Genomic DNA, 26,626 nt, shown 5'->3' with positions numbered 1-26,626 from the left:
TTTATTTTAACACAATAATGAAACATTTATTTTAACAAAACATCACACATTTGGATCACTGTAGTTGATGGCATCACCCCCTCTTCCCCACCCAAAAACACCGTACATGACATTTGTGTAAGGAAGACGCAAATGATATTGAAAACTCACCAGAGAAAAGCACAGTGAAACCCTCAGTGTGTTAATAATGTGTCTATGCTACCTCATGATTGTCAGTGGAAACGTGTTATCAAATACAAACACATAATAACACAAAACACAAATGCAAAATGTGATATCCTGTCAGGAGAAGCACACTATGTGTACTTTGAGGATCATTTTCTCTTTTTCTCATTTCTTCTCTTGAGGTGTTTCGTTTTTGAGAGTCAACTTTTTTTCATAATATAAACAGTTTTCACAGATTTTAGTGCTCAGTCTAACATGGAACCAAGTAAACATTAACCTTATTCACACAGCTGTACAAATGCAGCACTCCCAGAATATATTCTGTTTTTAACTGCATACAAAACACAGGACACAACAGTATATGCTGCTTCCTTGAGAGATAATAATGTATGAAGGTTTCATTATAAACACGTTGCATTGGAAAATTTACACGAGTGGTTCCCAAACTGTTGGAAAGGCCCTCTATATGGATGTTCATTTTGAAAGATGTCTTCACCCAAATGAAAGAGCATGCTGCCAAAGCAACAGGTGATGGTATAAACCTGACCTTATAGAAATGTTAGACAATATGGAGCCTAAAAAAACTAGCAGAAAGCAAAGTCTGATATAAAAAAAAAAGATGATAAGAGTGGACAAAATCTGGAAAAAAACTAAAAAACGTGACTTTTTGAAAATCTTCACCCTGGACGAAGCTCCCATTTTCAGTGCCTTGGATGAAAGGTCAAAATGCATAGAAAAGGCTATGTTTATCAAAATACCTGTGTATGTATGGGTAGTTAGAGTGAAACAATAAAAGCTGAACATTTTTCAAAAAATAAAGGCTGTTCCATCAAAGCTTAGAAAGAGCAACTACTTACTGCTGACCAGTCCACAGCATTGGACTTCTAAGCACTTAACCGGACAGGCAACACTGAAAGACTTGAGTATAATAAGAAATGGATTGGATTACTGTCTGATGAAGAGTTATAATCAATCTCCAATTAAAGATATGATGTATGGTTAGAGGCTAAAATCACAATGCTAGTTATTGAACCTTTTTCACAGAAATCATTTTTAATTAAGCCTTGCTCCTAAATAGAAGATGTTCATTATTGTCATTAGTAACATATCCATTTACCTTCTATGTCAAAATAAATTGATAGCTTAGCTTCAGCGTTTTAGTTGTGGCTTTGTAGGCATGATGGTATTGATTAAACCCTTTTTTTGGTGTTTTTTCTTTTAAAATGAGTGGGCTGAATAGCTTAAAACGTTCAATCAACTCATGGAGTTAGCATGAAATAGCTGGCTAGCAGCAGCTGCTAGTGAAGTTATTTTTTCAGACAAAAACCAAATTCAGCAAAAGTGTAGGAAAATAAATTGTTTAAACTGTGATATGTGAATCTACCACTGCAAGCGTTCCCTTCAAATTAACTATAAAAAACAGAAGGATTAATAAGGAATTGTTTAAAGAACAAAAGTGCGCTCTGATGCTAGCAAGGCTAACGATATTCAGGTTAATGTCAAAATTTACTGAGAAGAAAACCTGTAGCTCTGGCTCATTGACATGTCAGTCAAATAAAGTATGAAGTTGTATTCTTAGCTCACTGAAGATGTAAAATTTTATTTTTAATGAGAAATTTCAGGTATTTATTTAATAAAATGCAATCAGTCTATAATTTGGCTGGGAAGTAGGTGATAGAAAAGGTTTGGGAACCACAGATTTACAGATGAAATTTAGATGAATAATTTTTTAATTCTACTTTTTAAAGTATTTCACCATTAGTAAGGTGTCCTACTGAGCACCACAGTATCCTGGTAACTGAACGAATACAGAAAAACAGACGTGGCTATAAAGTCACTACGCTCCAAAGGGAATGATAGTGGAGGCTGTTTTATCGCCCCATTTCCTCTTAACGCAGGATATAAATTTCACCAAGCTTGACAAAACCTGTGAAAGATGGCATAACTAATACTGAGTCTGTCCAGATGTAAAGTGGGAATGTCACTGTAAAGTCTAAACATAGCAGAGGAGTAGAGCTGGAAGGAGAAATCTAAACAAACATTAGTCAAACTCACTCAAGGTTCCCCCACTGGAGAACTTAAGCTACAAGGGAAGGAAGTGATGCAGCTTCAGCAAATACTTTAGGAGAAACACCTTCCAAATCATACTCAAATAAATCCAAATCAGGGGGGAAAACATGCAGAAATGCAGTTAAAATAAACGTGTACTTCACATGCACATGTTCTACACCGTATTGGCCATTATCAATCTTGCTTTTGCTTTTTGCTGTCTGCTGAGAGGTGAGGTAGAGAAACGAGGGAACAGCAGATCTGCTGTTAGCTGACTTACGCTTAAGATGGCGTATGGCATTTGCATCTGTGAGTGTTGCTTGGCTTTATGAGAGGTAGAGGATCTCTGAGCCTCACACGGGAAACTAAGCCCTGAGCCTGCTAATGCACCGGAGTGTGTATCTGTGGGTATTGTGTGTGTGTGTGTGTTGGGTTGTATCTGGGAGAAAGTATATGTCAAACAGTAAGTGCATCTGTACAAATATATATATATTGTGTTTACATGTGCTTTAAAAAATGTGTGTCCTTTATGCTTCTCCATAGGCTGAGGCCTTGTCTTTTAACAAGTCCAAACACAAGTGACAGCTCCAGCTTCCTGTACAGAGAGGAGAGAAGGAAAGGTTGAAATCTTTTCCATATATAGACTTTGCCTGTAGCAGCTTTCAAACATATAATATAATAATATAGCACCACTGATGTACACTAAAAGCTGTCAGAGTGGCTTTCGGCTGCGGTACCTTCAGGAGGCTGGGTCATCGGTGGCTTCAGGCAGTACATGTGGTATCCTCTGTCACAGTCATCGCAGAACAGCAGCTGGTCCTGCATGAACACACAGTCACTGTCATTATTTTATACAATACATTATAAAACAGGGGCTTGCTGGTTGCACATTGCATATAAAATTAAAATCTTAATTAATTTTTACAGACTTTCAAATTTTTTTGCGTACTTGGCTCCATATAATTCTATATCTACACACAGATAATTTAATATGTATTATTTCTCTGATAGGCTGCACACAAGCTGGTGAAAGGTCATTCCACAGCTTCACAGCCAATTCAAAGTGAGAGCCGACATTTCTGGAGACACAAAGGTTGGCACAAGGTTTTCCTCTGTGATACATACATCATTTTCTGAGGTGCCACAGAGGCTGCAGGACTTGCACTCGATGCACTGCCACTGGTATGTCCTGACGGCCTGCATCATGTTCTCAGTGAACTGCAGACATGTCGGATGACCTGTGTCGGGACGATGAGACAAAGACAAAGGGAAGCAGGGGCAGGAGAAGTGGATTGCCGAAAAAAAGTTTACAAACTGTTTTGGAGTGATTTTAAAGTGGATCTGTTAAACTGATTTCTAGCTTTATATTCTTATTCTCTTATTTTGTGACTCACCTAGCAGCTTTGCCCAGTAACAGTTACGTGTTTTGAATTAATTTTAACACTGGCCATCTGTCTGGTGATTGTGAAGGCCAGTGAGTTCATTGTCATGTTCAAACAAACTCCGATCACTGATTAGCAATTTGTGACAGCACATTATCCTTCTGGATCAGTAGATGGGTACACTGTGGTCTTAAAAGCATGAACATGTTTGGCAATAAGATGGCAACTGTACTAAGGGGACCAAAGTATCCCATTTGAATGTCCAAGCAGAATTCAACTCATCAGACCAGGCAGCGTTTCTTTCAATGGTTCTGTTTTCCAATTTTGGTAAAGTCATGTAAATTCTACCCTAACTCTCCTGTTCTTAGCTGACAGAAGTAACACCTGGTGTGGTCTTCTGCTGTTGTAATCTGTCTGTTTCATGGTTTGATGCTTTGTGTGATGGCTAGGACGGCTGTGTGGGAAAATCCCAGTGGATCAGCACTTTCTGAAATACCCACCATGCACCATGTTTGGCACCAGCAAACATGGCGCATTCAAGATCACTTTAATCCCCTGTCTTCCTGAACTTTAGCTGGTTGTGTTGTCTACGTTAATGGAGTGGCTGTAGCTCAGCAGGTAGAGCAAGTCATCCACTAATTGGAGGGTTTTTGGTTTGATTCCCGGCTGCTCCAGTCTGCATGCCAAATTGGACAAAATAATGAACCCAGAGTTGCTCTCTGAAGCATCCAACAGAGTATGAATGTTAGATAGAAAAGCATGTTGTTGTTTCTGCTCTACTCAGGTAGATTAGAAAATCCCTATATAAAAACCTTTATCATTTACATATTGGACCGGGTTGTTGACCAGGTGTACCTAATAAAGTGGCCAGTGTGTGTCCTTTTGCCGCTCTCCAGGTGGTTTTGCTTTTTATGTTTTAACTTTCATTTCATTTGCCTTTAAATTGTTTTTAGTTCATCCAAATGCGTTACATTTCGTTTTAGCTGCTTGCTGTGTAGCACATTGACCAATGTCTGCTGTGTTTAAATGTGCTATATATATATAAAATGACTTGGCTAACATTGTGAAATATTTCCTCTAATGTGATCTAGTTCACACACAAAAAAAGGATTTGACTCTTCACCCAGATGGCTGCGTGTTTCTCTGTCTTTGTCTTCTATGACAGTGTTGACAGTGTATACAGCAAGTGATTATATGACATGAAAACAAAACACATGGAATCATGTGTGCACAGTTAAACACAGCCGAGACATATTTTATCCTCTTCTGGTAAAACTACAACCATGACAACACAAAAAGAAATATGTAAAGTGGTCCTCTTGTTGCCTGCCTTAATAACATTGTTTTTTGTAGCCTGCCCACATCATCACAGTTATGAGAGGACAGTCATAAGTACACTGGTGTCAATGGGGTATCAATGAGCCATATGCAAGGGTGAACTGACATATATCTGGACTGGGAAAGAAGCCCAAAACACTGATCGCACTGATCCCTCTAAGCCTCATGGGTAAAATAACAAGGAATGTGACCTGTGTAGATATTTGAGTTACTGCCGTCCTCACAAATTACTCTAAGGAATTGCAGTTGAGAAGAAATCCGCTGAGACACTTTTAACAGACATCCTGTTGGCTTAAATGGATAATGGAGTGGTGACTGGCTCTTACCTCGCTGCTCACTGTCCTCTTTAGCTAGTGGAGTGACTTGAGAGTCCAAGTGCCTCCCTCCCCCATGTCACGTGTTCATTTTACCATGGAAAAGTCATGTTTTTAATTCCTTAGTCCGTAGTCCACAGCGCTATCAACGTTTTTGGTCCAGATTTAAGTGGCATGTAGCAAAGATGTATAGTTTGTTATATTGATTATCTGATGCAAGCAAAGTCAAATGTAAGGACATTTTTATTTATTTATTTTTTTGTTTATGAAAAATGGAAAATGGCTCAACTGTTGAAAAATCCACGAGGATGGTAAAAAAATATATGTTAGTGTGTCCATGAGAAACAAATTCCCAAGCAGAAGCATATGTGAATATATATCCTGCATCCTTTCCAAGACACTTTCCAGAAATGTCTTCACTGTGGTTTTCTGCGGTCCATTATGTGCCTCATGAGTCTTTCATTGTTCCCTCAATTAAAACTTTAATGGCAGAAGGCTCAGCTAGTCAAGTTGTCCCATTATTAGCTGTCAGCAACTACATCACTGTCTGAGAACGAAATATCTTCCAGCTCTGCATCTTCAAAGCCATGAAACGTGGAGGCCTCGCTGTCTGACGCGCTGCCGAACAATTCTTCGAGAGTGCTCCGCTTCCTCCCATCCTTCTTCGCTCCTCCTCTTCCAGCTACCATGAAAACATCAGCATCAGAGCAACACAGACAAGGCCACACAGTCTCCCAGTTGTTCTAGCACACTCTACCGTAGTAAGACAACATCTTGCTTGCTGAAATGATTCAACCAAAGGTTTTTTGCTGAGATATCCAGCAGATGCCGTTTTCGGCTAGTGTGGGAAACAAAACGGGGGGAAAAAAGGGGGAAAAATGCAGCCACATGTGCCAAAGGATAATGCATGAAAACTGAGCAACAAAAGAGTGAAAGCATGTTGTCTAAAGGCAGAGGTCTTTACTGATGAACGAGGCTGACATGGAGAAGCATGCAGGATGGAAGCAAGCGGCAGATTCTGCAAATTCGTATGATTCTTTCCTGTGGTTGGCTCTCAGTTCTTATGATCTGAAAGGCTCATTGACAACCCCATTGAAGAGACACTTGAAAGCTTTTATTGCACACCAAAAGCATCTAAATCTACATTATCACCTGAAGGTACAGATTTGTTTGAATTTTTGGGGAACTTGTTCTGAAATATAGAAGGACTACATTAAACTGGGTAACAACATGTACCTCCCCTCATCTCCCTCCTAAATATATGTGTGTAATTTATTCCTTTATATTTGATGCAAACTTTTAAACTGCATCACATCTGTGGCCGATAGAGAAACACAATTTAAATCCGTGTGGCAAAGATAAACATCGCAAGAAAGCGAGAGATACACATGAACAAGATCGTGGACAAAAAGGAAGTAAAGAGAAACAAAAATGAGATGTGTAGTAAGACTTAAAGTAAAGTATGAGTCTAGCAGACAACACATTTCTGATCAATGAAGTGATTGATACAACTCACACACAGCTAGAGGGCAGTTAGCTTAGCTTAGCATAAAAATGTAGAACGGGCAGGAGCGGTGGGGTTACAGGCTCTTTCATGAGGTAACAACAACTTACCAGCACACCTAAAGTTCACATTTTGTTTTGTTTTTTAAATCTGTTTAAAAACCAAAAAGGAGATTTTGTTATCTCTGAACCAAACGAGGCTAACTGTTCCTTTTAAATTGGACTAAGCTAACCTAAGTGTACTGTGTTCTCATGAAAGTTTCTGTAACTTGCTGGAGTTTTTATGAGATGGAGGTGTTAGCCGATGCCTAGCCCCAAACACAAAGGGTCATGTGCTGTTTTTGCCATGCCTTGCCAGGGTTAAACCCTCCCAACAATATAGCTTCAAGTGCTCATGCCTACCCTCCATGGCAAGGTAACAGCACATGGGCAGCCTAAGCTTATGGAGAGGGGGGCAGGCTTAAGACCACCAGGTGGAGGACAGTAATGGCAAAGCTGGAACAGATGGGACTTTCAGGGGGTGAAGCAAGTGCTCATCACCCACCAGGGACACCATGTAATAGATGCATAAAACCTAACCTTATGCATGGTATCAAATCTCATACTTCAGTATTTACGCTTAACTAATAAAAAAAATAGTTTCCACTTGAGAAATTTTATTGTCTTTCCACTTAAGTCAGTGGGAACAAAGTTGGAAAACAACTAGGAAAGCCAGTTAAACTCCAGTTACTGAGCTGTTGTTGTCACATACGTACAGAGTTTTCTTAGAGTTACGTACATTCGTTAGAAACTTTATTAGCAGGCACACAAATCTGGCTGTGAGCACAGTAGCCATTCCCACAAGTTGCTGAAACCTTCAGGTTACAAAACACAAGCCAACTGGAAGAAAGTTGGCTTAAAGGAACGATGGTCGTAAAAGGAATAATGTGGGTTGTTTCAGGCAGAGGATGAACTAAGAGGTGGCATAAAGGCCCAGTGTTTGATAACAATTTTCATTCTGAAATACGAATGATACAAAGCTACTTTAGTACAGACAATGAATAAAAATATACAGCTGGAAATGAGCACAAATGGTCCCCATTAACTTAGTGTTAAGCTTAGATGGTGCAAACTGTATATGAACAGACACATGAGTTGTATCAATACTTTCATGTCACTCTTGGCAGAAAAGTGAATGGGCACATTCTTAGTACGCCTTCTTGCTGTCCTACTGAAATCACTAATATGGCATTCACTTTTTTCTACTAAGTCTACTGGAGGGATTAAATAACTATTGCAATTCAATCAATTAGTGCTTAGGCAAATACAAAATCTCAGGTTTTCACATAAACCATCTATGACCAGTAAGTGAGGACTCACCAGAACGTCCGCAGTCAGAGCAGGACACCAGCTCCTCTGCTTGTCCTGTTTTCCTGTTGGAGTCCTGGTCTCCCAGGCAGAAGTCACAGTAGTCGTTGGGGATAACAGCACCATCAGGGCCCTTTTGAGCTGTTAGCAGGAGAAATAAGGGGAATGGTCCACGAGCTTCCATTCAGTCTGAGCTTTCGTAAGTAAGTGCAAGTTTTTGTGACCTGGAAATATCCCGTTAATCAGTATGATTAAATACCAGCCAGCAACTTACGTTTATGGTTCTCTGAACTCTGAGGAGAAGACGGAGCCATCTCTGGTTCCTTCTCCTCTTCTCCCTCCTCCTCTGCCAGGTGAGTGTGTGTGTAATGGTAGCTCAGGCCAGGCCGGTTCTTGTAGCGCTTTCCACACACTACAGATTTTTTTTTTTAGATCACAGGAAAGTTAAAACCATGAAAACTGCACGCTGTCAGGTGAAAACATCAGTGTATGACACTGGTCTAAGTTAGTTGCTGTGAACACCTAGAGAGTCAGTGGAAGACGGTAAGGCGGAACCTCTATCTGCGAAATAACTACAACTATTTGTAGCTAAGAAAATGTTTCCTAAGGTAAATAAGTGGAACTATAGCAAAGTTAAAAGAAAGACAAAGACTTAAAAGAAAAATCATCTCATTTATTTATATTTCTATATATACATAGAAGTATTTTATAAGCAAGTTTATTGAAACTTTTAACGCTGACCTAGACTTGTTATGATATTTTCATGTTCATTTAGGATTTTTTACATGGGTACACTGGCCTTGTAGCCATTATAGACGTTTCTCATTACACAGCTCTCTGGTGCATTATTGATCCAGCTATTTCAGCCTTAACAACAATTAACCAATCAATTCTATTTTCAAATATATAGAAATAAATCAAACCAGTGCAAACACTTATCTAAGAATCGCACACAGCTATAGAGAAACCTATTAAGCATGCACCCCTTAGATGAGCTGGTGTTTAAGCATCAGTTGGCGCATGCTTTGCAACAAGCAAGCATTGAGGCATTAGGTTTACTGTTAGCATCATGCAGTGCTTGCACAGGGATGCCTAGACTACCTTAAAGCAATTAAAGCATTGCACATATTCAGAGCATTAGCATTCAGTCAGTCAAGGACGCCAAATGCCCACTAGCAAAAAGGCCATTCATAAAGACAGCTCAAGAAGCTCCTAGAAAGACAAGATGGAGACAGGTTAAGATACCTTCTTCAGCCTTTTTTGAGTTATACTTTTGTTTGTATCTATCTGGAACAGAGAAGACACAAAAGCAAACAATATCGGAAAGACAGAACAAGACACAAAAACGAGGATGAAATTCATCTGTCTGAGGCTCAGTCAGTATCTCTAGCCACAATTCCCGCGGCAATCCATTACTGAGGAATTCTGTCCAAGTACGAAAGTGGCATGCTGGTCAGGTCTGGATTAACAGCAAACTCTTTCTTCATGCTGCAGAGGACTGCTCTTAGCAACAGAGAGAGGGCTTTAAAAAATATATATATATATATTGATACACGTGTTTTTTCTCTTAACAGCCAGATCTCAGGAGAACACAGTATCTCTGCTCTGAGAAAACACAGTGACTGTAATCGCACCGATTGCAGGATGGTACATGTACAAAGAATGAAGTTTTCTTTGCCCTTACTGTCACAGACATAAGGTTTATCCTGGTCCTCGATGTTAACGGGTTCTGCCCTTCTGCGGCTCGAGCCTCGGTTCTGAAAGGATACACAAGACACTCGTGATCATCCATTTATTTCCTCCAACACAAGTTAAAAAAAAAAGCTTACTGTATCCTATAATGCTGGTAAAGTATTCTGCTTTCAGGTTGATGGTGGTGTTGAGTCTTAACTTATTTGGATTTTGTACTAATGTGACAATTTTTCTGTATTGTATTCTGTATTGCATTACAATTCAAAACACACACCGTCATATATAAATCCTGTTTTTGCTTTCGACACTCACTTTGCCTCTGTTTCTGTTCTTTCTCTTCGGAGTATCGAGTTCAAAGTCTTCATCGTCATGGAAGCCATCCCCATTTTCCTCTGCCTCAAGTACTCTCTGCAGAGTGCAAACGCAAACAGAAAGACAGGGGTTAGACAGAGGTAGCATTAGGTCTCAGGAAGCTGGAAATATATAGATACAGACATATTTACAATTCTCCTGGTTAATGTTTGATTTACTTGTCAGGGGGTTTTCATTGTCATTTGTTGCAGGAAGACATCAAATCTACCTGGCCAATTTTCAGGGAAAGTTGGTGGAGAAACAAAACTTGAGATGCTGCTGTGATTTATTGAAAAAAAAAAATCCATGTCTTTACACTGGCTGCACCTCAGAGAAGAGTGGACTTCGGGCATTGGCCAAATAAGATGTCAAATGAGACGCATACATGAAGTTAAAGGGACCCCTACTGGTGACATATACTAATCTTCCTTATCTTATTAACCATACCTGTATTTCTAGCAATGTCTCATCTTCCTTACTGAGGTTGTTTTTTTTCTCCAGCAGGTTGTCCCCCCTTAGTAGGGCCTCCAGGGCTGTGGCCTCCCCCGGTGGCCCCTCACGCTTTGGAGCCAGTTCTGCTTCTGAAGAGAGAAGGCGAAGGAGGGAATGACAAAAAGGAAACAAAGACCACTTGAGGTGGCATGTGTATGTGTCTGTGTATAGCAAGGCAAGTGTGCATCAACCTGTGTGTTTTAATCCCACTTTTTCATCCCGGCATTTCGTACTAAAGTGGCTAAAAGCTGTTAACCTGTGGTCAGGCAGAAAGGAGCACTTGGGGTGTAAGGCTGCTATAAGTAAAGCTCTTATGTGAATGCATCCTTTCACACTGCACCTCGTGCTTCTCGACACTTACAAGTACAACTGTACAGTATAAATCTCCTGACAGAACCACAGTGATGCTCAAATCTATCTGTAAAAAATGTAAAAACATTTTTTATTGCAGTATGCTAGATTAAGCTACTAAACTGAAAACATATATTCCACCATAAGAAGTCGCCTGTGAGCCATGCAGCTCATGTCGGCCTGTGCTCTCCAGGCTGCCGCTGGTAAGATAAAATCATATAATGATGATATTAAAGAAAAATAGAGTGACGGCATTTAAAAGTAAATATATCTTCCTATAAATACAGAGGAAGAAGAAAGAAGAAAGAAGCTCTGTGGTTACTTACACGTGTATTTAGTTACATTTTGCCTAAATGCCTCAAAGTCATTCGTTAACAGGTCGTCTGGTCCATTTATTTTATTTATCGTTTTATTATGTGAGGTGCAGTTGTGGTAATTTAGCACAGATGGTAGGTGACAGAGTTTAATGATTATCATCGGGGTGGACGAGGTTTTATGAGGAAGGAGGGAGCTTTGGGAATAATGAAAAGCAGGCTACCAGATCCAACATCAATAAAAGATAAGACAAGCGTGCTATGGGAAGGAAATTAGCCAAATACATATATTTTTAAAAAACACTCACTGCTTTTAAGCCTGTAATATTTCTCATATATCTCATTCTTCTTTATTTCTCCCCCTATCTAATCTCCTTCATCGTTCCTGCTTTTGCTCTGTTCATTTCCACAGAGACGAACTTGCTGCAGCAGCCCTGCCTCTTTGTCCTCTCCTTTCATCTCTAATACCAGGATGAGAGCCGAATGAAACTAAGGCTATGATAAGAAAAGCAGGGAGCGAGCACAGCTGCTGAGGATGTAAGACACTTATTGAATACAGAGCTTCTGTACCTCTGCGTCTTCCCTCCTCCTCTTCCTCCTCCTCTCATTTGTCTTTCTGTATGCTATGACTTTGTGCTTGCACTGCCTCTGTGTTTTCTTCATTCAACCACCCCTCTGCCTCCCCTCCCCAGCACATACATGTTGTCCTTTACTTTGGTCTCTTTTGACAACCTCCTTCCTGTACATGAAACCCACTTTCCTCCTCTAGATTGTCCTTCATTCGTGTCTTTACCTTCTTTTTTGGGGCTAAAGAACACATTGCCTCATTTAATACATGCATGCACAAGTTGCCTAGATTTAAATTCTTAGGTGTGCATCAATAATTTCACATGTAAAGTCCAGTTTACTCATCTTCAGCCTGTGAAAGCAGTTGCACAACACCTTTTTTCCCTCTGGAGGATCAAAATAGGTGACAGAAAGAGGTTTCTGGATGTTTGAAAGAAGTGGTCCCGATGAAAGATGCTGCTGAGTTGCTTTGTGAGATTTTGATAGTGACTTCACAGTCAGGATATCTTGGCTTCTGCTGCTCCTACACAGATCTCATGTGTTTTGTTTTAACCTGCTATATAGAAGACTAGTTGAGAGGACAGAAAAATGGTTCCTGAAACCCTAACATGAGCTGGGACGTGAAAAAGGAAAAGCGAAACTCTACAAGAACAAGGAATTCATATGTGGCATGGCTTCTGTGTATTCACAGAGACAAACCTCTCTGCTCAGGAAGCATTAAATAAACATAAAGCATTTTGCAAAAGCCCACGAGGGGAGAATTCACATTCTTCTGTTTTGTTATGATAGACATCTGGTCCAAACTACACAATAGGATATCTCAAAAACAAAAGACAAGAATTCTGCACTTCTACTCTCGGCGTCCGAAAGTTTTGCATGCCTCTTTAACTACAGTGTTACCTTCTCTAATTTCTTCTGTTTTTATGCAAGCTTGTTGGTTGATGAGCTGGTTAGCTGTAGCTTTTGTTTTTTTGTTTTTTTCTTGTTGTTTTTTTTTCCTCATCAGAAGGACTCTCTGTCCTCATCTTGAAAGCAAAGCAAGTCATTCTTAGCGGAAAGCTCCAGAGTATTAGATTGCATCTGGAAGACAGCGAGAGGGGAAACAATAGAGTAGAAAAGCAGAAACAAAGACTTGCCTTCATTCCCCTCCTTCACAGGTTCCTGATGGGGGCATTCCTTTTGCTAAAATCCCAACCCACCCGTTATAACACACACTCTGTATGCATGCATGGATGCACACACTCATAAGAGAGAACACACTTCCACCTCATAGGACTCACTTACATTGTTATGCCTCATGGACAAATGATTATAGAGGCCCAGTTAGGGTGCTTCTGTGGTACAACGGGCAGCAAGAGTCGTGTGTGTGTGTGTGGGGGGGTATTTGTGTGCCTATGCATATGTGCGCCTATAGCCACAGAACAGAGAGAGAGGCGGCATTGATTCCAGGGAGAAAATGAACCTGGAGACCTGGTAGGAGAGACGAGCTAACCCGAGCCAGATGGCCAGGCAGCAAGCGTGCGCAATAGCTACATGCAGATACCCAGCAGCACAGAGGCCACAAATAAAACAGATGTATTTATGTGACGGCATGAATAAATAAAATAAAATGCATTAAAGTAGGCTCCGTTGCGTAACTGTGGGTCTTGACTTTCACTGCATGGCTGTGCTGTTTGTCTCACCTAGTCGAAGCTCACACAGGCGGAGCTGGGGATCCAGGGGAGGGTGGAGTCGCCTCTTCTTTCTCCAGCAACGAGCGGGGTAGGTATACATCTGTCCTGCTGCCTGGCCTGGAAACACACACACATACACACACACACATATGTATCCATATATATGTACACACAGAGAGTCACACAGGCACACAGGAAGAATTTTAACAACCACTGGCAAGCATACCATTTTAACAAACCTTGCATTGAGCTCTGCAACACACAAACACAGTAATGCACACAGAGACCTGGTCTTTCCTGACACTTAATATGTTGCAATATGATTTCAGTAGTGCTCAGGCACTACCCCATATATTCAGAGGGGTCCAGCTCTTGTGATCAAATTCTAGAGACTATGTATCACTCTCAAGCTAAAATTGCAGCTCTTTGAAGACTTTTAATGACATTTATCTGAGAAGTACCAAAAGATACATCAGTATGCTAATGTTGAGAAGATGCAGTTTTACTTTTTTCCAGTCAAATGCTGTTTGTTCTCAAACCCTAATCGTATTCCACCAATAGCCACGTAGGAGGGAGAGATGAAAAACAGGGGTTTTAAGTCTGCATGAGCGGTGAATAAAAATCAAGAGATGGAGGGGGAGGGATAAACCTAGAATAAATGCATATAATGTGACTTAGGTCTGCCACAAAGTATAGGGTGTGGCCTGAAGGGCTTTGCATACAAGATGGAGAGCAGGCTATTTGTGTCCAGCTCCCAGTAAATAGCAGATTGTTCCCTTTGCCTTTACAGAAGAACCAGATGTGCACAATGCATTCTAACTGCTTAAGGATAAATCAGCAAACAGTAACTCGGGGAATATACAAAAGATGAGCTGGCAGACTTTTTTTTACTGATGGAGGAAATCCATTAATTCATATGTATCAGTGTTTTCTGATATATGTTTATTAACTTTCCTGCAGCGAGTTGGGCAAGAAGATTGATACCACTCTCATGCCTGTGCAGTGAAGATGAAGCTCCAGCATGAGGCTGTTCATCTTAGCTTAGCGTAAAAACTGGAAGGCAAAAGCTAATAGCTAGCCCAGCTCTAAATTCACCTACCAGAACTTGTAAAGCTCGCAAATTAACATGCTATATTTCACAGTCATTTCCTGGAGTCTGCACTGGTTTCCTGGCAGGCTCATTTCAATATTCCCTGAGGAGTGATTGTTTCTGGCCAAAAAATTAATCCAGCAGTAATTCAGACTTTTGACTTTTGTTAGCAGATATACTGTATCGGTGAGTGAGTTGTAGACTGACTGTTTGTATATTCATAGTCAAGTCAAGGGAGCTGTTCTTCCTTCTTTTCTTAAATCTGAGAAAGTAACTTCTTTCTGGCCAAAATCATAATTCAGATCCCAAAAGCAAACAAATAATGTGGTTCTTTTTAAAGTCTTTTTTTTTAGTTTAAGTTCTTTCAGCTCCAAAAAGAGTTACTGTAGCTTTATTGGCCAAAAAAAGGTTTATTATAAACATAGTGTGCCATGTCACACAAAGCATAAACTACACTCACAAGATTTGATGAAGTTCAGTTAGTTGATATGTAATATCTCCTAGACACCGATGATACAGGATTTTTAAGACGAATACTAATGCTGATATTTAGTGATTTAAAAATCCAATAATCTGATATGTTGGTCGATATTTTTTTTCTTTCAGACACACAAAACAAGAACAGATTTCCTTAACATTTGTTAGGGAAATGTGACTGCCCAGTCTGCTGAGAGCCTGATAGGGATGTTGCAGAGCGCCCTCTGGACAAACTATGCAAAATAAAAGCCGTTTCTCCTGTCTGTTCACTTTTTGAAGTATTCATTTATCAGATGGTAAAAATGTCAGTACTGATAGATCAGACCAAGGCTAATATCAGCCGAAAATATTGGCTCATTGATAAATTGGTTGGGCTCTAATATCTGCCAACTTGTAGCTATAGAGGTATAACCATAGCCCAGGTACTTTATTCAAGATATTTTTTTAGTTGATTTATTTTAGTAAGAGGAAGACATGCACCAAATGGCCTGGGGCGGTTTCAAGTCTGGGCTGCTGCGTTAGCCTCATGGCATATGGGTTATTTGTTTAACCCAGTGAGTTAAATGGTGCACCTACTCAAGAATGATTTTTATTTTTTTATGAACACATTCGTGAATAGAGCCTGATCAGGTCTTTACATATGACATACTGTATTTAGTGACTAAAAAAATCCACACTAGTGGCAGTACAGATTAGAAGTTTACATTTTTACTACTGTTTGCATTCAGTGCTGCAGCCAGTAGCTGTAGCCTTATGTTGAATTTTTAAACGAGAGTGACATCAATCATCTCCCTGAAGCAAAAAAATGCAGATATCTCCAAATGCAGACTTAATGAATGAATAACTTTTGCTACATTTTTCAACCTTTGCGGTGTTTCTCACCTGGCTGACGTTGGTGCTTTTCCATCCAGATGTAACAGTTGTTCTGTGCCACACCGGTTTGTGAGTCCAAGAAGGGCATGCGCACGCTGCGCTCTGCACAGAGTCGGGCATTGTAGTTCCTACAGTGTTCGATGGCCTCCTTGTAGAACTGGTCGCCAAGCCTGTCCACAGAGAAACACGAAGAACATGTTAGGAAAACAGGCACACACAGCTTTGATTCCAGTGTAATCCATCAGGTTTGTTAGCATTAACTTCTACATCAACTGCCCCATTCATTCAACATCTGAATTAAATGCATTATATGTGGCTACTGAGTCACTCACAACAACTGTTTATATCTTATTAACTAAATGCTAACATTTGTGGATCTTTAACGCCACTAGTATAAATTGGATATCAGCTGGGTGTTAGTATAATACAAAAACTTGTTCTGGCTTTACAGCATAAAGGCAGCTGAACTGAAAGTGATTGGCATTAGAACAGTGAGGACAAATATAACAGGAAATGATTAGGAGATGAAATGTTTCATGCTGTCAAATTTGTAGATGACTAAGTGTGCCACAATGAAGTCCACACAACAGATGTGCTATAAACAGATGTGCATCGACTGATAAGAGGATACAAATCAGGATGTGAACCATCAATAACCTACACAGTCCCAGTCTCACAGCAGGATTTCTGCAGCTAAGATCATTAGAGTCAGAGAGAACAAACCAAGATTTATTTGCTTCCCTTAATGATTAAGTCTTTCTTAAATGAGACACATGTAAAAGAGACTTTTCTGTTTAGCATGAAATCCCTGATCATTTAATCCAATGCAGCATAATTAGTGTCAAGGAGGTTGTTTTCCATAATGCCACAAGGACTTTCTGTTGCTAGGCTGGAACATATCGAAAGCAGCAGAACAGCGTCAGTTTTTCTGTTTATTTACATATCATAGTCTATCTGGCTGCCTATCACCCGTCTCTTTGACTGGCCAAGCTAAGACGGGCGGTCTGTGGATACTGCGCACAGATATGTAAAGAATGCCAAGCTGGACAAAGACCAGCTCTCTGGTCACACTGAATCTCACAAAGATGTGCAGTGTTTGGAGATGGAGGTTGCAGAGGGTGAAGGAAGGAGGGATGGATAGTGGGAAGGGAGAAGGGTAAGAAGTGGAGTGACTAGCAGTGGAGCGTGAACCAGGTAGTGCATGCATAAGATGAAGGAAAAGAGGGGGTGAGTGTCACATAAGAAGTAAGAAGGGGGTGCCTACTTTGTAAGAGCAAAGAGGACATAAATAGGAATAGGAAGAGAGAAAACTGAACAATCGGACATGTGTAGAACAAATGGCAGCTGCATGTTTTTCATATTTGTTAAATGTGAACCTCAACTTTGGCTATACTGGTGCATCTGGACAAGGATGTTTTCCTTGTTTTACTCCCCACATGTTGCATCTGCAGGGAGAACAAAGGCTCGTCTAAACCCAGAACCCTCTTTACTGGGTTTGACCACACGTCACAGTGTAGAAGGAATCATGCAAATCTGTACCTTTAATTGCTTGGTGACCTTTTTGGCTCTCAAAATTTAGCCCAACAATTAGCTTTAGAGGGTATAGTTTTGTAAAATGTAAATGCAGTAACAGAAATGGCTTTTTATGGGAGGCAAAAAGTCCTAGTGGAAAACATATCACATGTCTGGAAACATACAAAGGACTGTTGTGTCCTATATCTGGATGCACAGCACTGCCTGACACACGCACTTCAGGTAAATCATCACATTTAACTCTAGTTATTCGTGTTATTAAGGAATGATAATTGCAGAAATGCCACTGAAATCCCATCAAAGCTCACTGTGAATTGTAAAATGGCCTGTATTTGTATAGCGCTTTACTAGTCCCTAAGGACCCCAAAGCGCTTTACACATCCAGTCATCCACCCATTCACACACACATTCACACACTGGTGATGGCAAGCTACATTGTAGCCACAGCCACCCTGGGGCGCACTGACAGAGAATTAATTGTTATCAAAAGTATATTTAATCTAATCCACAGTGCTACAAAAATGACTTTGGATTAATGTCAGAGAGAAGCAGCTCCTTTCAGAAACAGGCAGCCAGCAGAAACTCCAAGATTGCTACCAGGCAATAAACAGTCCAACAAGTGATACCCATAAGTCCACAAATATAAGTCAAACTGCTGTTTGTGTTATAGATTTCTCTAACTCAAATCTGCTGGTGACTGTGGACTGGAATTCGTTTATATCAGGAATAATTCTCTTCATGTTGACTAAGGTTTTTGTGCAGAGACCTCCAGAAATGAGGGATGCAGCTGGTGCTTTTTGTGACACGTGTTTTTACAGTATGAGACCAGCAGTCACAGTGATCCACTCAAATCCAAATCTCCAGAAGAGACTTCCTGTCACATAACTCATGTTCCCAGAGGTAAAGTGTTATCTCTGCTGTCACTATCAGTTGGCTAGATTGAATTGTGTGTGTGTGTGTGTGTGTGTGTGTGTGTGTGTGTGTGTGTGTGTGTGTGTGCCTACGGGTATTTCTCCTCATCCTTCCTCCCTCATTTTTTTCCCTCCCCCGTGTCATCCCATATTGCCTGTACGTTTCTGTCCCGTTTCCGACAACAAAGCGTCTGGATAACCTCCCCGGGCGGCTTCATAAACTCTTATGTAAGTGAGTGTTCGTGCACAGCTCGTTTGCCTGCTGTGCATTTGTCTGTGTGTTGTATTCATTACGTGAGAGTAAATAGTGTATGAGGATGCCTCCGAGACTTCTGTCTGCGGCTTGCGTGTCCTGAGACATTCTTACCCAAACTTGATTTGACTATCCTCAATTGCTCTGTGCTCCAACCGTGAGTTAACTGTATGGCTGAGTGCAGTGATGGAGCTTATGTAAGGCGAGTTTTGCATGTCAGGGAACGCATTCCTCTTGGACACCAGCTTCCTGGATACTGATGGAATCTGCAGTTGTTAAGTGTGTTTTTGTGTCTGTGTGCACCACTACGACTGTTTCAGCTCATTCCATGCTGGCACAAAAGAGCTGTGTATACAACAGTCAGTATAGGTTTCATTGGTCTTGGATCACTATTTCATTCTATACCTATAGGCGCAGGTAGGTCTATCGGTAAAAGCTTACAGAGGTAAAGAACATTTCAATCCCATCCTTTGTTCTGTGTTTGGACATCAGGGGCTATTGCCCTCACAGGTACCCATTAATGATGTATCACAGTTAAAGGGAGACATCATTGAACAGTTGAGGGGCTAATTTCATTTGCATTCAGCTCAAGGCGAGCAAACAGGGTCTGACACGCACACATGCTAGAGAAGGAAGTCCAAAAAGGGCTAATGAACGTTATGAATATTTAATGTGGTACTCAGTCCTTAGCCAAGGGGAGTGGAGGCTCCATTAATCAGCCTTTGTGTTTGGATATCTCCTGTCATTTCTCTTCATCGGTCTTACTCGTATCTGTCACTTTCTCTTCCTCCTCGGTGAATTGAATATTTAGCCACTGAAAGAACTCATCAACAGCAAAATAAATCACTGTCATTCGTCTCTTCACATTTGTGTTAATCTCTCAAGACTCTCTGTTTTCTTGGTGTTTTGATCCCATCTCAGTTTGCTATAATGTGCTACTGTATCTCACAGCCGATTATTTGCTTTGTTTTTAATAGTCTTTGCATTTTTAACACAAAAAGAAGAAAAATTGGCCCCCAAAATTTAGACCTGTGTTCTCAAATGTGAACATTTAACACTTTCGTTCCCATGTGTGATAAACTGCCTTTACTTATTATCCAAACCTGTTGACTTGAAAAAATAAATTCTATTCTATTTTATTTATATGGTGCCAATTCACAACAACAATCACACGACCACCTATGAGGAAGCACTTGGTGACAGCGAGAAGGAAAAACTCCCTTTTAACAGGAAGAAACTCGTGGCTCAGGGATGGGCAACCATCTGCCGCGACCACTTGGTGGTGAGGGGAAAGAGAAGACAGCAGAGAGACAGGACAAAAGACACACTATGAGAAACAGAGCAAGAGTTTAATAATAACTAATGATTAAATGCAGTAGTGGTATATAAACACACAGAGAGTGAAAACAGATAAGCAAAGAAGAAGTGCTCAGTGCATCATGGGAAGCCCCCAACAGCCTAGGCCTATGCCCCTGCAGCATAACTACGGGATGGTTCAGGGTCATCTGATTCAACTTTAAGCTTAATTGTTAAGTTGCATTAATTTAACAAGGGTGAGTTATACTGGCTTGTAAAAGTTAAAAGCACTTTAGTGCTTAGTTTAACAATTTTTCGCAATAAATAAAATCACAAAACGACATTATGAATGGTCACATAAAATAAGAAAAGTGTCATGTGCCATAGACTGACAGTCTGTCCAGGGTGTACCCCACCTCTTGCCCTATGACAGCTGGGATAGGCCCCCTTCCGGCAATTCTGTTTTGGACAGGTGGAAGAAAATGGATGGTAAAATTAATGGGCTGATTTTCTTCTGAACACAAATATGAGAAATTATTGCATCTGCTAACATGCAAAAATGCTTTTTGTAGGTGAACTCCAGCAAGCACCGACTAATATAGTTCCAATTCTTAACCACAAAATGAGACCCTAATTACAGCATATTAAACTGTCTGAGCCTGCTTTTGGACGGAGCGTTTGTGTGTCTGGGGGCAGGCATGTTTGCAGGTGTGAATGCATAGCAGATTAAACTGTTGCTCTTTCACTACAGTTATTTGGAATTTTGAGATGTAGGCAGCTCTTTATCACACTAGTTTATAAACTGGGCGAATATCAGTCATCAAGGCCATCAAGGCCAGGTTTTTAGTACACACTATATGGACAAAAGTATTGGGCTACACCTTTTAATCTTTGATTTCTGGCATTTTCAGTCCAGTTGCCACTGGTATAAAATCACACACCTATCCACAAACATTACTGAAAGAATAAAGAGTTTACTGAATTTGAGCGTGGTGCTGTAGTAGCATGTAGCATTGCAAAGTGGAAGTGTTAAGGAACACAGCAACTCAACCACAGCATGAAGTGGCAGACCATGTAAAGCAGGGGTCGGCAACCCTGGGCACGCCTGCCACAGCTGACACGCCAAGGGTTAACTGATGGCACAAGCTGGACTGGCCATCAGGCATTTGCCCGGTATGCAAGATGTAACGGTAATGGTATAAACACGAAAGGTGGTGGATTGGCCAGATGCTGGCCGGTGTGTCAAAATAACTCAGTTGTTTGGTGGTGGCTATGGCGCAGCTCCCAGAGGCCAGCAAGTGGATGAGGGGAAAGGGGAGGCAGGAGGAGGAGAGACCCGAGGCGGCCACCGGTCCGAGTGTCAGGTGAACTGAACTTTGGGTAAGAAGTTATGACCTGCAGTCTATCTGGGTCAGATATACACCAAGTTTAGGTGTAGTTTATTTTCGTTGTGCTGACTTTACAGTCAGTTACAATAACTCGTACTGTGTGCTAGCTAGCATGACGGAGTTTCTATACACCTGGGTGGGTGCTATGATGTTACTGATAGTGAACTTTATTTTATTCATAAGGTTAGTTAGTAGAGTTGCCAACCATCCTGTAAAAAACAGAATCGTCACATATTCAGAGAAAATATTACGCATTTCGTATTGAGCTGAAAAGGAACACAGTTTGTCCTGGACTTCAGCTAGAATGAAAGAAAAGACACAAAGCTGGAGTTATTCTGTGTCTTTTCAGCAGCACGTTTAAGCTTGATCAGCTGTTGTTAGAATTGATTTAATATTAATTTCTAGTATCAGCTGATGTTTGTTGGAGCCACAGCCGTAAAGCTTCTGGTCATGATATCGGTTTGGATATGTGGTGAGAGGGAAACATGAAGATGAAACCAGGAGATGTCCTTACTGAATCATCAGAGCTGGACAGGTGATGGAGAAACAGGTTTACCTTTTAGGTGACATGAATGAGTTGAAGGGAAGTTATGAACTGTTTCTGAGAGACAAATAACACCAGGATCCTTTTCTATTTAGCTGACAGCTGGTAATTGTGCAGGGGCGGGTCTAGAAAAGTTTTGCCAGGGCTCCAGGTAGGGCACAAACAGGGAAAGTGGGGCACAAAGAAATACTTTTCTTTCTTATTCTCATTTAAAGTGTCTGGTTTTTATTAAATAATTATCTGAATCTTACAACCAAAGTTTTTATCTGACGTAAAATGTATAGAAATCATACATATACCAACAATACTGGAATCCACAGCTGTGCGTGTTCATGGAGCTTGCATTTTCACCTGCTGGACATCACTACCTGACAAGTTTAACTGTCTTTAGAAAATTACAGAGGCCTTATTGACAGTATTTGGCTCTACATATCTGTGTGAGCAGATTTTCTCTCACACGAAGAGTGTCCTCAGGTAGCCATCTGAATGCTGGACACTCGGGGACCTGTGCCTCTGAGTGGGAGAGGATAGATCACATTAACATGTGTGTCTCTGTATTAACAGAGATACACATGTTATTTTTCTTATCATTGTTGTGAGGAGACCATAAATAGCATTTGCATTTTCTGTTTTACAGTTCATTTGAATTCTTGTTATGGATAAAAAAAGTGTCTTTTTTTTTGTTTCAAAATAGCTGATAACTTTTTGCTGATAGCTGCAAACATCTGCGAACAAATATCATTCTATAAAGTTTTTCTATATAGTCTGTAACTGTTAATATAGAGCGTTATTAAATTTATTGCTAATGCAATCATATGGCACATTGACTTCTGAGGAGATTTTAGATGGCACTCATCATCAGAAAGGTTGCCGACCCCTGATGTAATGTTACAGAGCGAGATCATCGACTGATGAGGCTCATAAGTTACCAACAATCTGCTCACTCAGTAAATTCAGAGTTTCAGACCTTATCTGACATTAACATCATCACAAAGACTGTGCACTGGTAGCTTCACGGCAGGCTTTCCATGGTCAAGCAGGTGTCGTGTACAGGTGACCCAATACTGTTATTCACATATAGGAGTATAAGCGGTTCATCAATACAGACCATGGCATGCAATTTTTGTTTTTATTGTTGTTTTTTGTTAATTATAGTTTAAATGAGCAGCTTCTGTACTGTATTGGAGCAGTATATTCACTGATTGGTAATTAAATGATGACTTATGTCATGGACTATAACAGTATGGCATGTTTTCTGAAATATTTTTTCCACTTCGCAGTACAGTACAGTTGTGGCATTTGCAGTTCAATAGATAAAAGTCTTGAGTTACAGGAAAACTGAACAATCCTGCAAAAGAGACTGTGTCAAATACTTTAGAGGTGGAGCCCTGAAACATGCAGAACTGTTTAAATGTTGTGTGCCTGGACGCAAGTCAGAGGTAATGGAAAGCTGTATGGGCAATGCTTTCACAATACAGTAATTAGGATGATCTCTGTAACATTACACAGATGCATCTTTCTAATAGACTGTGCTGGACAGTACAACATATACACAGCATCTCGAAGGAAAGTTAATAGCATTAGGGAATGCTGGAGGTTAACCACATATTGAGCAAAAGATGGTCAGAGGAGATCAAATGCAGTATAGGAGTAAGTAGGAGCCCTAGGGGGATGTGTGAAGCGGGGCAACAGCATGTGGGTACTGATCGGCTTCTTTGTGTAGCACTTTGTAGGTCGAGCAGTGTGAAGCATAGAGAAGGGAGACGGAGGAGGAGGGGCCAAGGAGGCAGAATGGGAGGGAAAGGGGGTGGCGGGGTACAGGGTGGGGATTCGATATGTCCTGGGGCACACGTGTTCCCTTTCAAATCCTGTCACACTCATTTTTCTCCCAAACACACAAATGACCGTACACACGAGCACATTCATGCACACACACTCCTGCCTGTACGCAAACAGACACACAAAGGGAGTAAAAGGGAAAGGTGCAAAGTGCAGTCTGAGGTGGAGGGAAGAAGGAGAGAGGCAGGGCAAACAGCTGAAGAGGAAAGGGTGTTGCAGAAGGGGGGAAACCCTGAATTAGATGCTCTTGCTGTTGTTTTGCTGAGGGATGGGTGGAGGACCAGAGACACCAGAAGTCAGGAGAGGTGAAGGAGTGGAAGGTGTAGACATGGCTTGACCCATACGTCATTTCAACTCAGCATGAGCATTACTGGAGGAAATGTGGAGGATAAAATGTTTGTCCAACATAAAAGATTCTATTTTGTATTGTAAAGGATACCACATGCTTATCTCTCAGCTCTCCAAAGTCTCACATATACCCATAGAGAGAGAAAAATGTTTCCATGTGCAGAACATGGAAAAAAAGAAAAAGCATTGATCACTGCTTGGAGGTTTCCATTTAAAAAAAAATGTTCCTGTCCATTTAATTGTCTGTGCCTGGAAACCATTCTATTCCCATTCCCTGAGCTCGGATAGACAAAGGCCAGGGTTCAACCCAGCGCTCAGAGTGTAGTATAAATGTATGCAGCAGGACTAAATGCAGCCAGACAGACACCCCTCCACCCACCTCCATCACTCACTCACGCTCCCTCTCACAAGAACTGGGGGAGGGGCGCACGTCTACGCAGACATGCAAAAAAAACCAAAAACCTCACAATAAAAATCCACGACCCCAAACACACTGACAACCCTACATCTCTCTTACATTTCCTCTAATCTGAGTTCAAGTTCTCTCAATCCTTGTGCAAACACAACCAATCCACATCCCACCTGATCTCTTTGGTTTTTATTTACAAATCCAACTCTAATGAAAGAAGGTAACAGGCGCGATATGCACATCTCTACATATGAATCGCAGCGCTTATTTGAATACTTCTCATGTCGGCTTCTCATTATCCCACCCGGCCTCCCAGGATTCAATTACCAAAAGTCTTTTTGAAAATGAGAATTTGAGTCAGTCGAGGAAAATATGCATTGCTAAACATGAGCGAGCGAGTCCACAAAGCCAGACATATTTACTGCCATGTTCCTTATGGTTATAATTCATCTGTCAGAGCTGGGCACTGACAAGAGAGCAGGCTAGATTATTACCACGTCCTCACTGAGCGCGCATTATTAACGTGCCACATCCTGAGTACGACTCAGAAGTAAGGCCTTTTGTTTCAAACACAGTAGACTCTGTCTAAAACGTAGACCGCGACTTTACTTCCCAAGGTTGTAACTCACATGTTACTTGATATTGGGTCTTACATTCCAACACATTACACTTCACATACACTTTTCATTACAGTTGCCTCTCATATTTTGCTCTGAGCTTATACTAGTATGTCTGTTGTGGTAGGTGGGGTCCTGTGTCCATATGCATATCGCTTTCCCTTTTTTGCAGATATTAGATTGGTGGGGGGTGTCTATCTGAGAAAGCCCTGCTGCATGCAAAGGGCAGATGGGACTCCCTCCCTCCCTCTGCCCCAGCATCAGCCTGTCTTTTTCTTTTTCTTTTTTTTCTTTTTTTACGTGTACCTCCGTTAACAGATGGACCCAGCGAAACACTGAAATACTGGGACGCTCTCTAATCTGCTGCTCTACATGCACACAAAAGCAAACACATATACCTTCATTCCCTACAGCCTAATCTGTTTCGGTACAACACAGAAGCATTAAGTCCCCCCCCTCCTCCACACAGTAACCATGTATGACATGTTTCTGGTTGTCAACAACAACAAAAACAACAACAATAAAGAGCTCTACAAAATAAGAGCATCATTTCAGAATCTATTTTAAGGGACCCGCAGCAGCATTCCGTTCAAATTAATAAAACACTTGCCTCTTGCACAAGAAACTGTCAAACACTGCGCATTCCACATGACCAGTGGTAAACATCTGCCGTCAGCCAGCAGCAGGGGCGGGGGGGACATGCATTCTGTGATATAATGAAAGTTGGTTTTATCCCCTAAATCTTTACTCTACTTAGGATCACATCCCATTAACCTTTTTTTAAACCCATGCTCATATACATTATTTTTCTACAAATGCATTTTCAAACCGCCAAGATCGGCTTTAAGCAGTTTATTCCTCCACGCACACAAATTAAAGTTAATGTAATAACCTGCTGTGCGTGAGCTTGTCAGGCTCAGACAAGCACGAGTCGCGCAGTGGGAGCTTTGTGTCAGTACTTGCATTATATTAACTACACAAATATCCCCGACAAGGAGCGCAGGCAAACTTCTGACAGACGAGGTTTTTTTTAATTCTATTTATTTTTAAAAGTGGAATGTCCGCAACTTTATGCATAAATGAAACTGAATGTAGTCATTTGCGCGCGGACTGGTGATGTTTTCCGTTCGCACACCGTGCATAAGTGCATGCTTTTATATTCGTATTGCACAATACAGCAACTAGGCAACGGTACCTGAAGATACGGAGACTGCCCAAGTATATACTAAAGGTGTTAAATGTTAGACTTATTTAAAAGCGCGTGTAATCCCCATACAGTCATAATAGCTCGTTACATTCATCTTACACGATGCAGTAATTTCGTTAAAATAATAATAACAAAAAAGAAATGTACTTACGATTTCAAAGGATTATGAATGACAGTCGCCATCTTCCTGTAGGACTATAACGTAATATTCCAAATCTCGGTGTAGTTTGGGACCCTTATGAAAAAAAGAAAAAAGAAGAAAAAAACAGCCAATGCGGTCCTGTGCGCTGTGCTCCCTGCCAA

The 26,626-nt window shown here is 40.8% G+C and overlaps 1 protein-coding gene across 4 annotated transcripts; it reads right to left on the bottom strand.

Moving 5' to 3' along the window:
* On the bottom strand, positions 1-26,558 carry dpf3 (double PHD fingers 3). 4 transcript variants are annotated; one of them, XM_026143636.1, is made up of 12 exons: positions 26,475-26,558; positions 15,988-16,148; positions 13,548-13,655; positions 10,589-10,722; positions 10,103-10,198; positions 9,783-9,855; positions 9,344-9,385; positions 8,373-8,510; positions 8,111-8,239; positions 3,340-3,452; positions 2,952-3,033; positions 1-2,809 (listed from the first exon to the last, which is right to left on the bottom strand). In XM_026143636.1, the coding sequence occupies exons 1-12, from the start codon at positions 26,504-26,506 to the stop codon at positions 2,742-2,744; spliced, it is 1,176 nt and encodes a 391-aa protein (XP_025999421.1). In that variant the 5' UTR covers positions 26,507-26,558; the 3' UTR covers positions 1-2,741. The 4 variants fall into 4 exon arrangements, 3 of the variants coding, with proteins under 3 accessions (XP_025999421.1, XP_025999422.1, XP_025999423.1); XM_026143637.1 differs by lacking the exon at positions 9,344-9,385; XR_003269863.1 differs by lacking the exons at positions 1-2,809; positions 2,952-3,033 and adding an exon at positions 5,261-5,930 and having other exon boundaries at positions 3,391-3,452.
* Positions 26,559-26,626: the final 68 nt, after the last annotated feature.

This window comes from Astatotilapia calliptera, chromosome 15, assembly GCF_900246225.1.
Source record: "Astatotilapia calliptera chromosome 15, fAstCal1.2, whole genome shotgun sequence".
Lineage (NCBI taxonomy): Eukaryota > Metazoa > Chordata > Actinopteri > Cichliformes > Cichlidae > Astatotilapia > Astatotilapia calliptera.
Note: the sequence above shows the minus strand (reverse complement) of the source record. Positions and strands in the feature narration are given on the sequence as shown.

Coding starts and splice junctions, on each gene's coding strand:
- dpf3 (XM_026143636.1), bottom strand. CDS start 26,506: ATGGCGACTGTCATTCATAATCCTTTGAAATC. Junction 8,240..8,372: donor GAGTTCAGAGAACCATAAAC/GTAAGTTGCTGG, acceptor TCCTGCTAACAG/CTCAAAAGGGCCCTGATGGT. Junction 3,034..3,339: donor GTGGCACCTCAGAAAATGAT/GTATGTATCACA, acceptor GTGTTCATGCAG/GACCAGCTGCTGTTCTGCGA.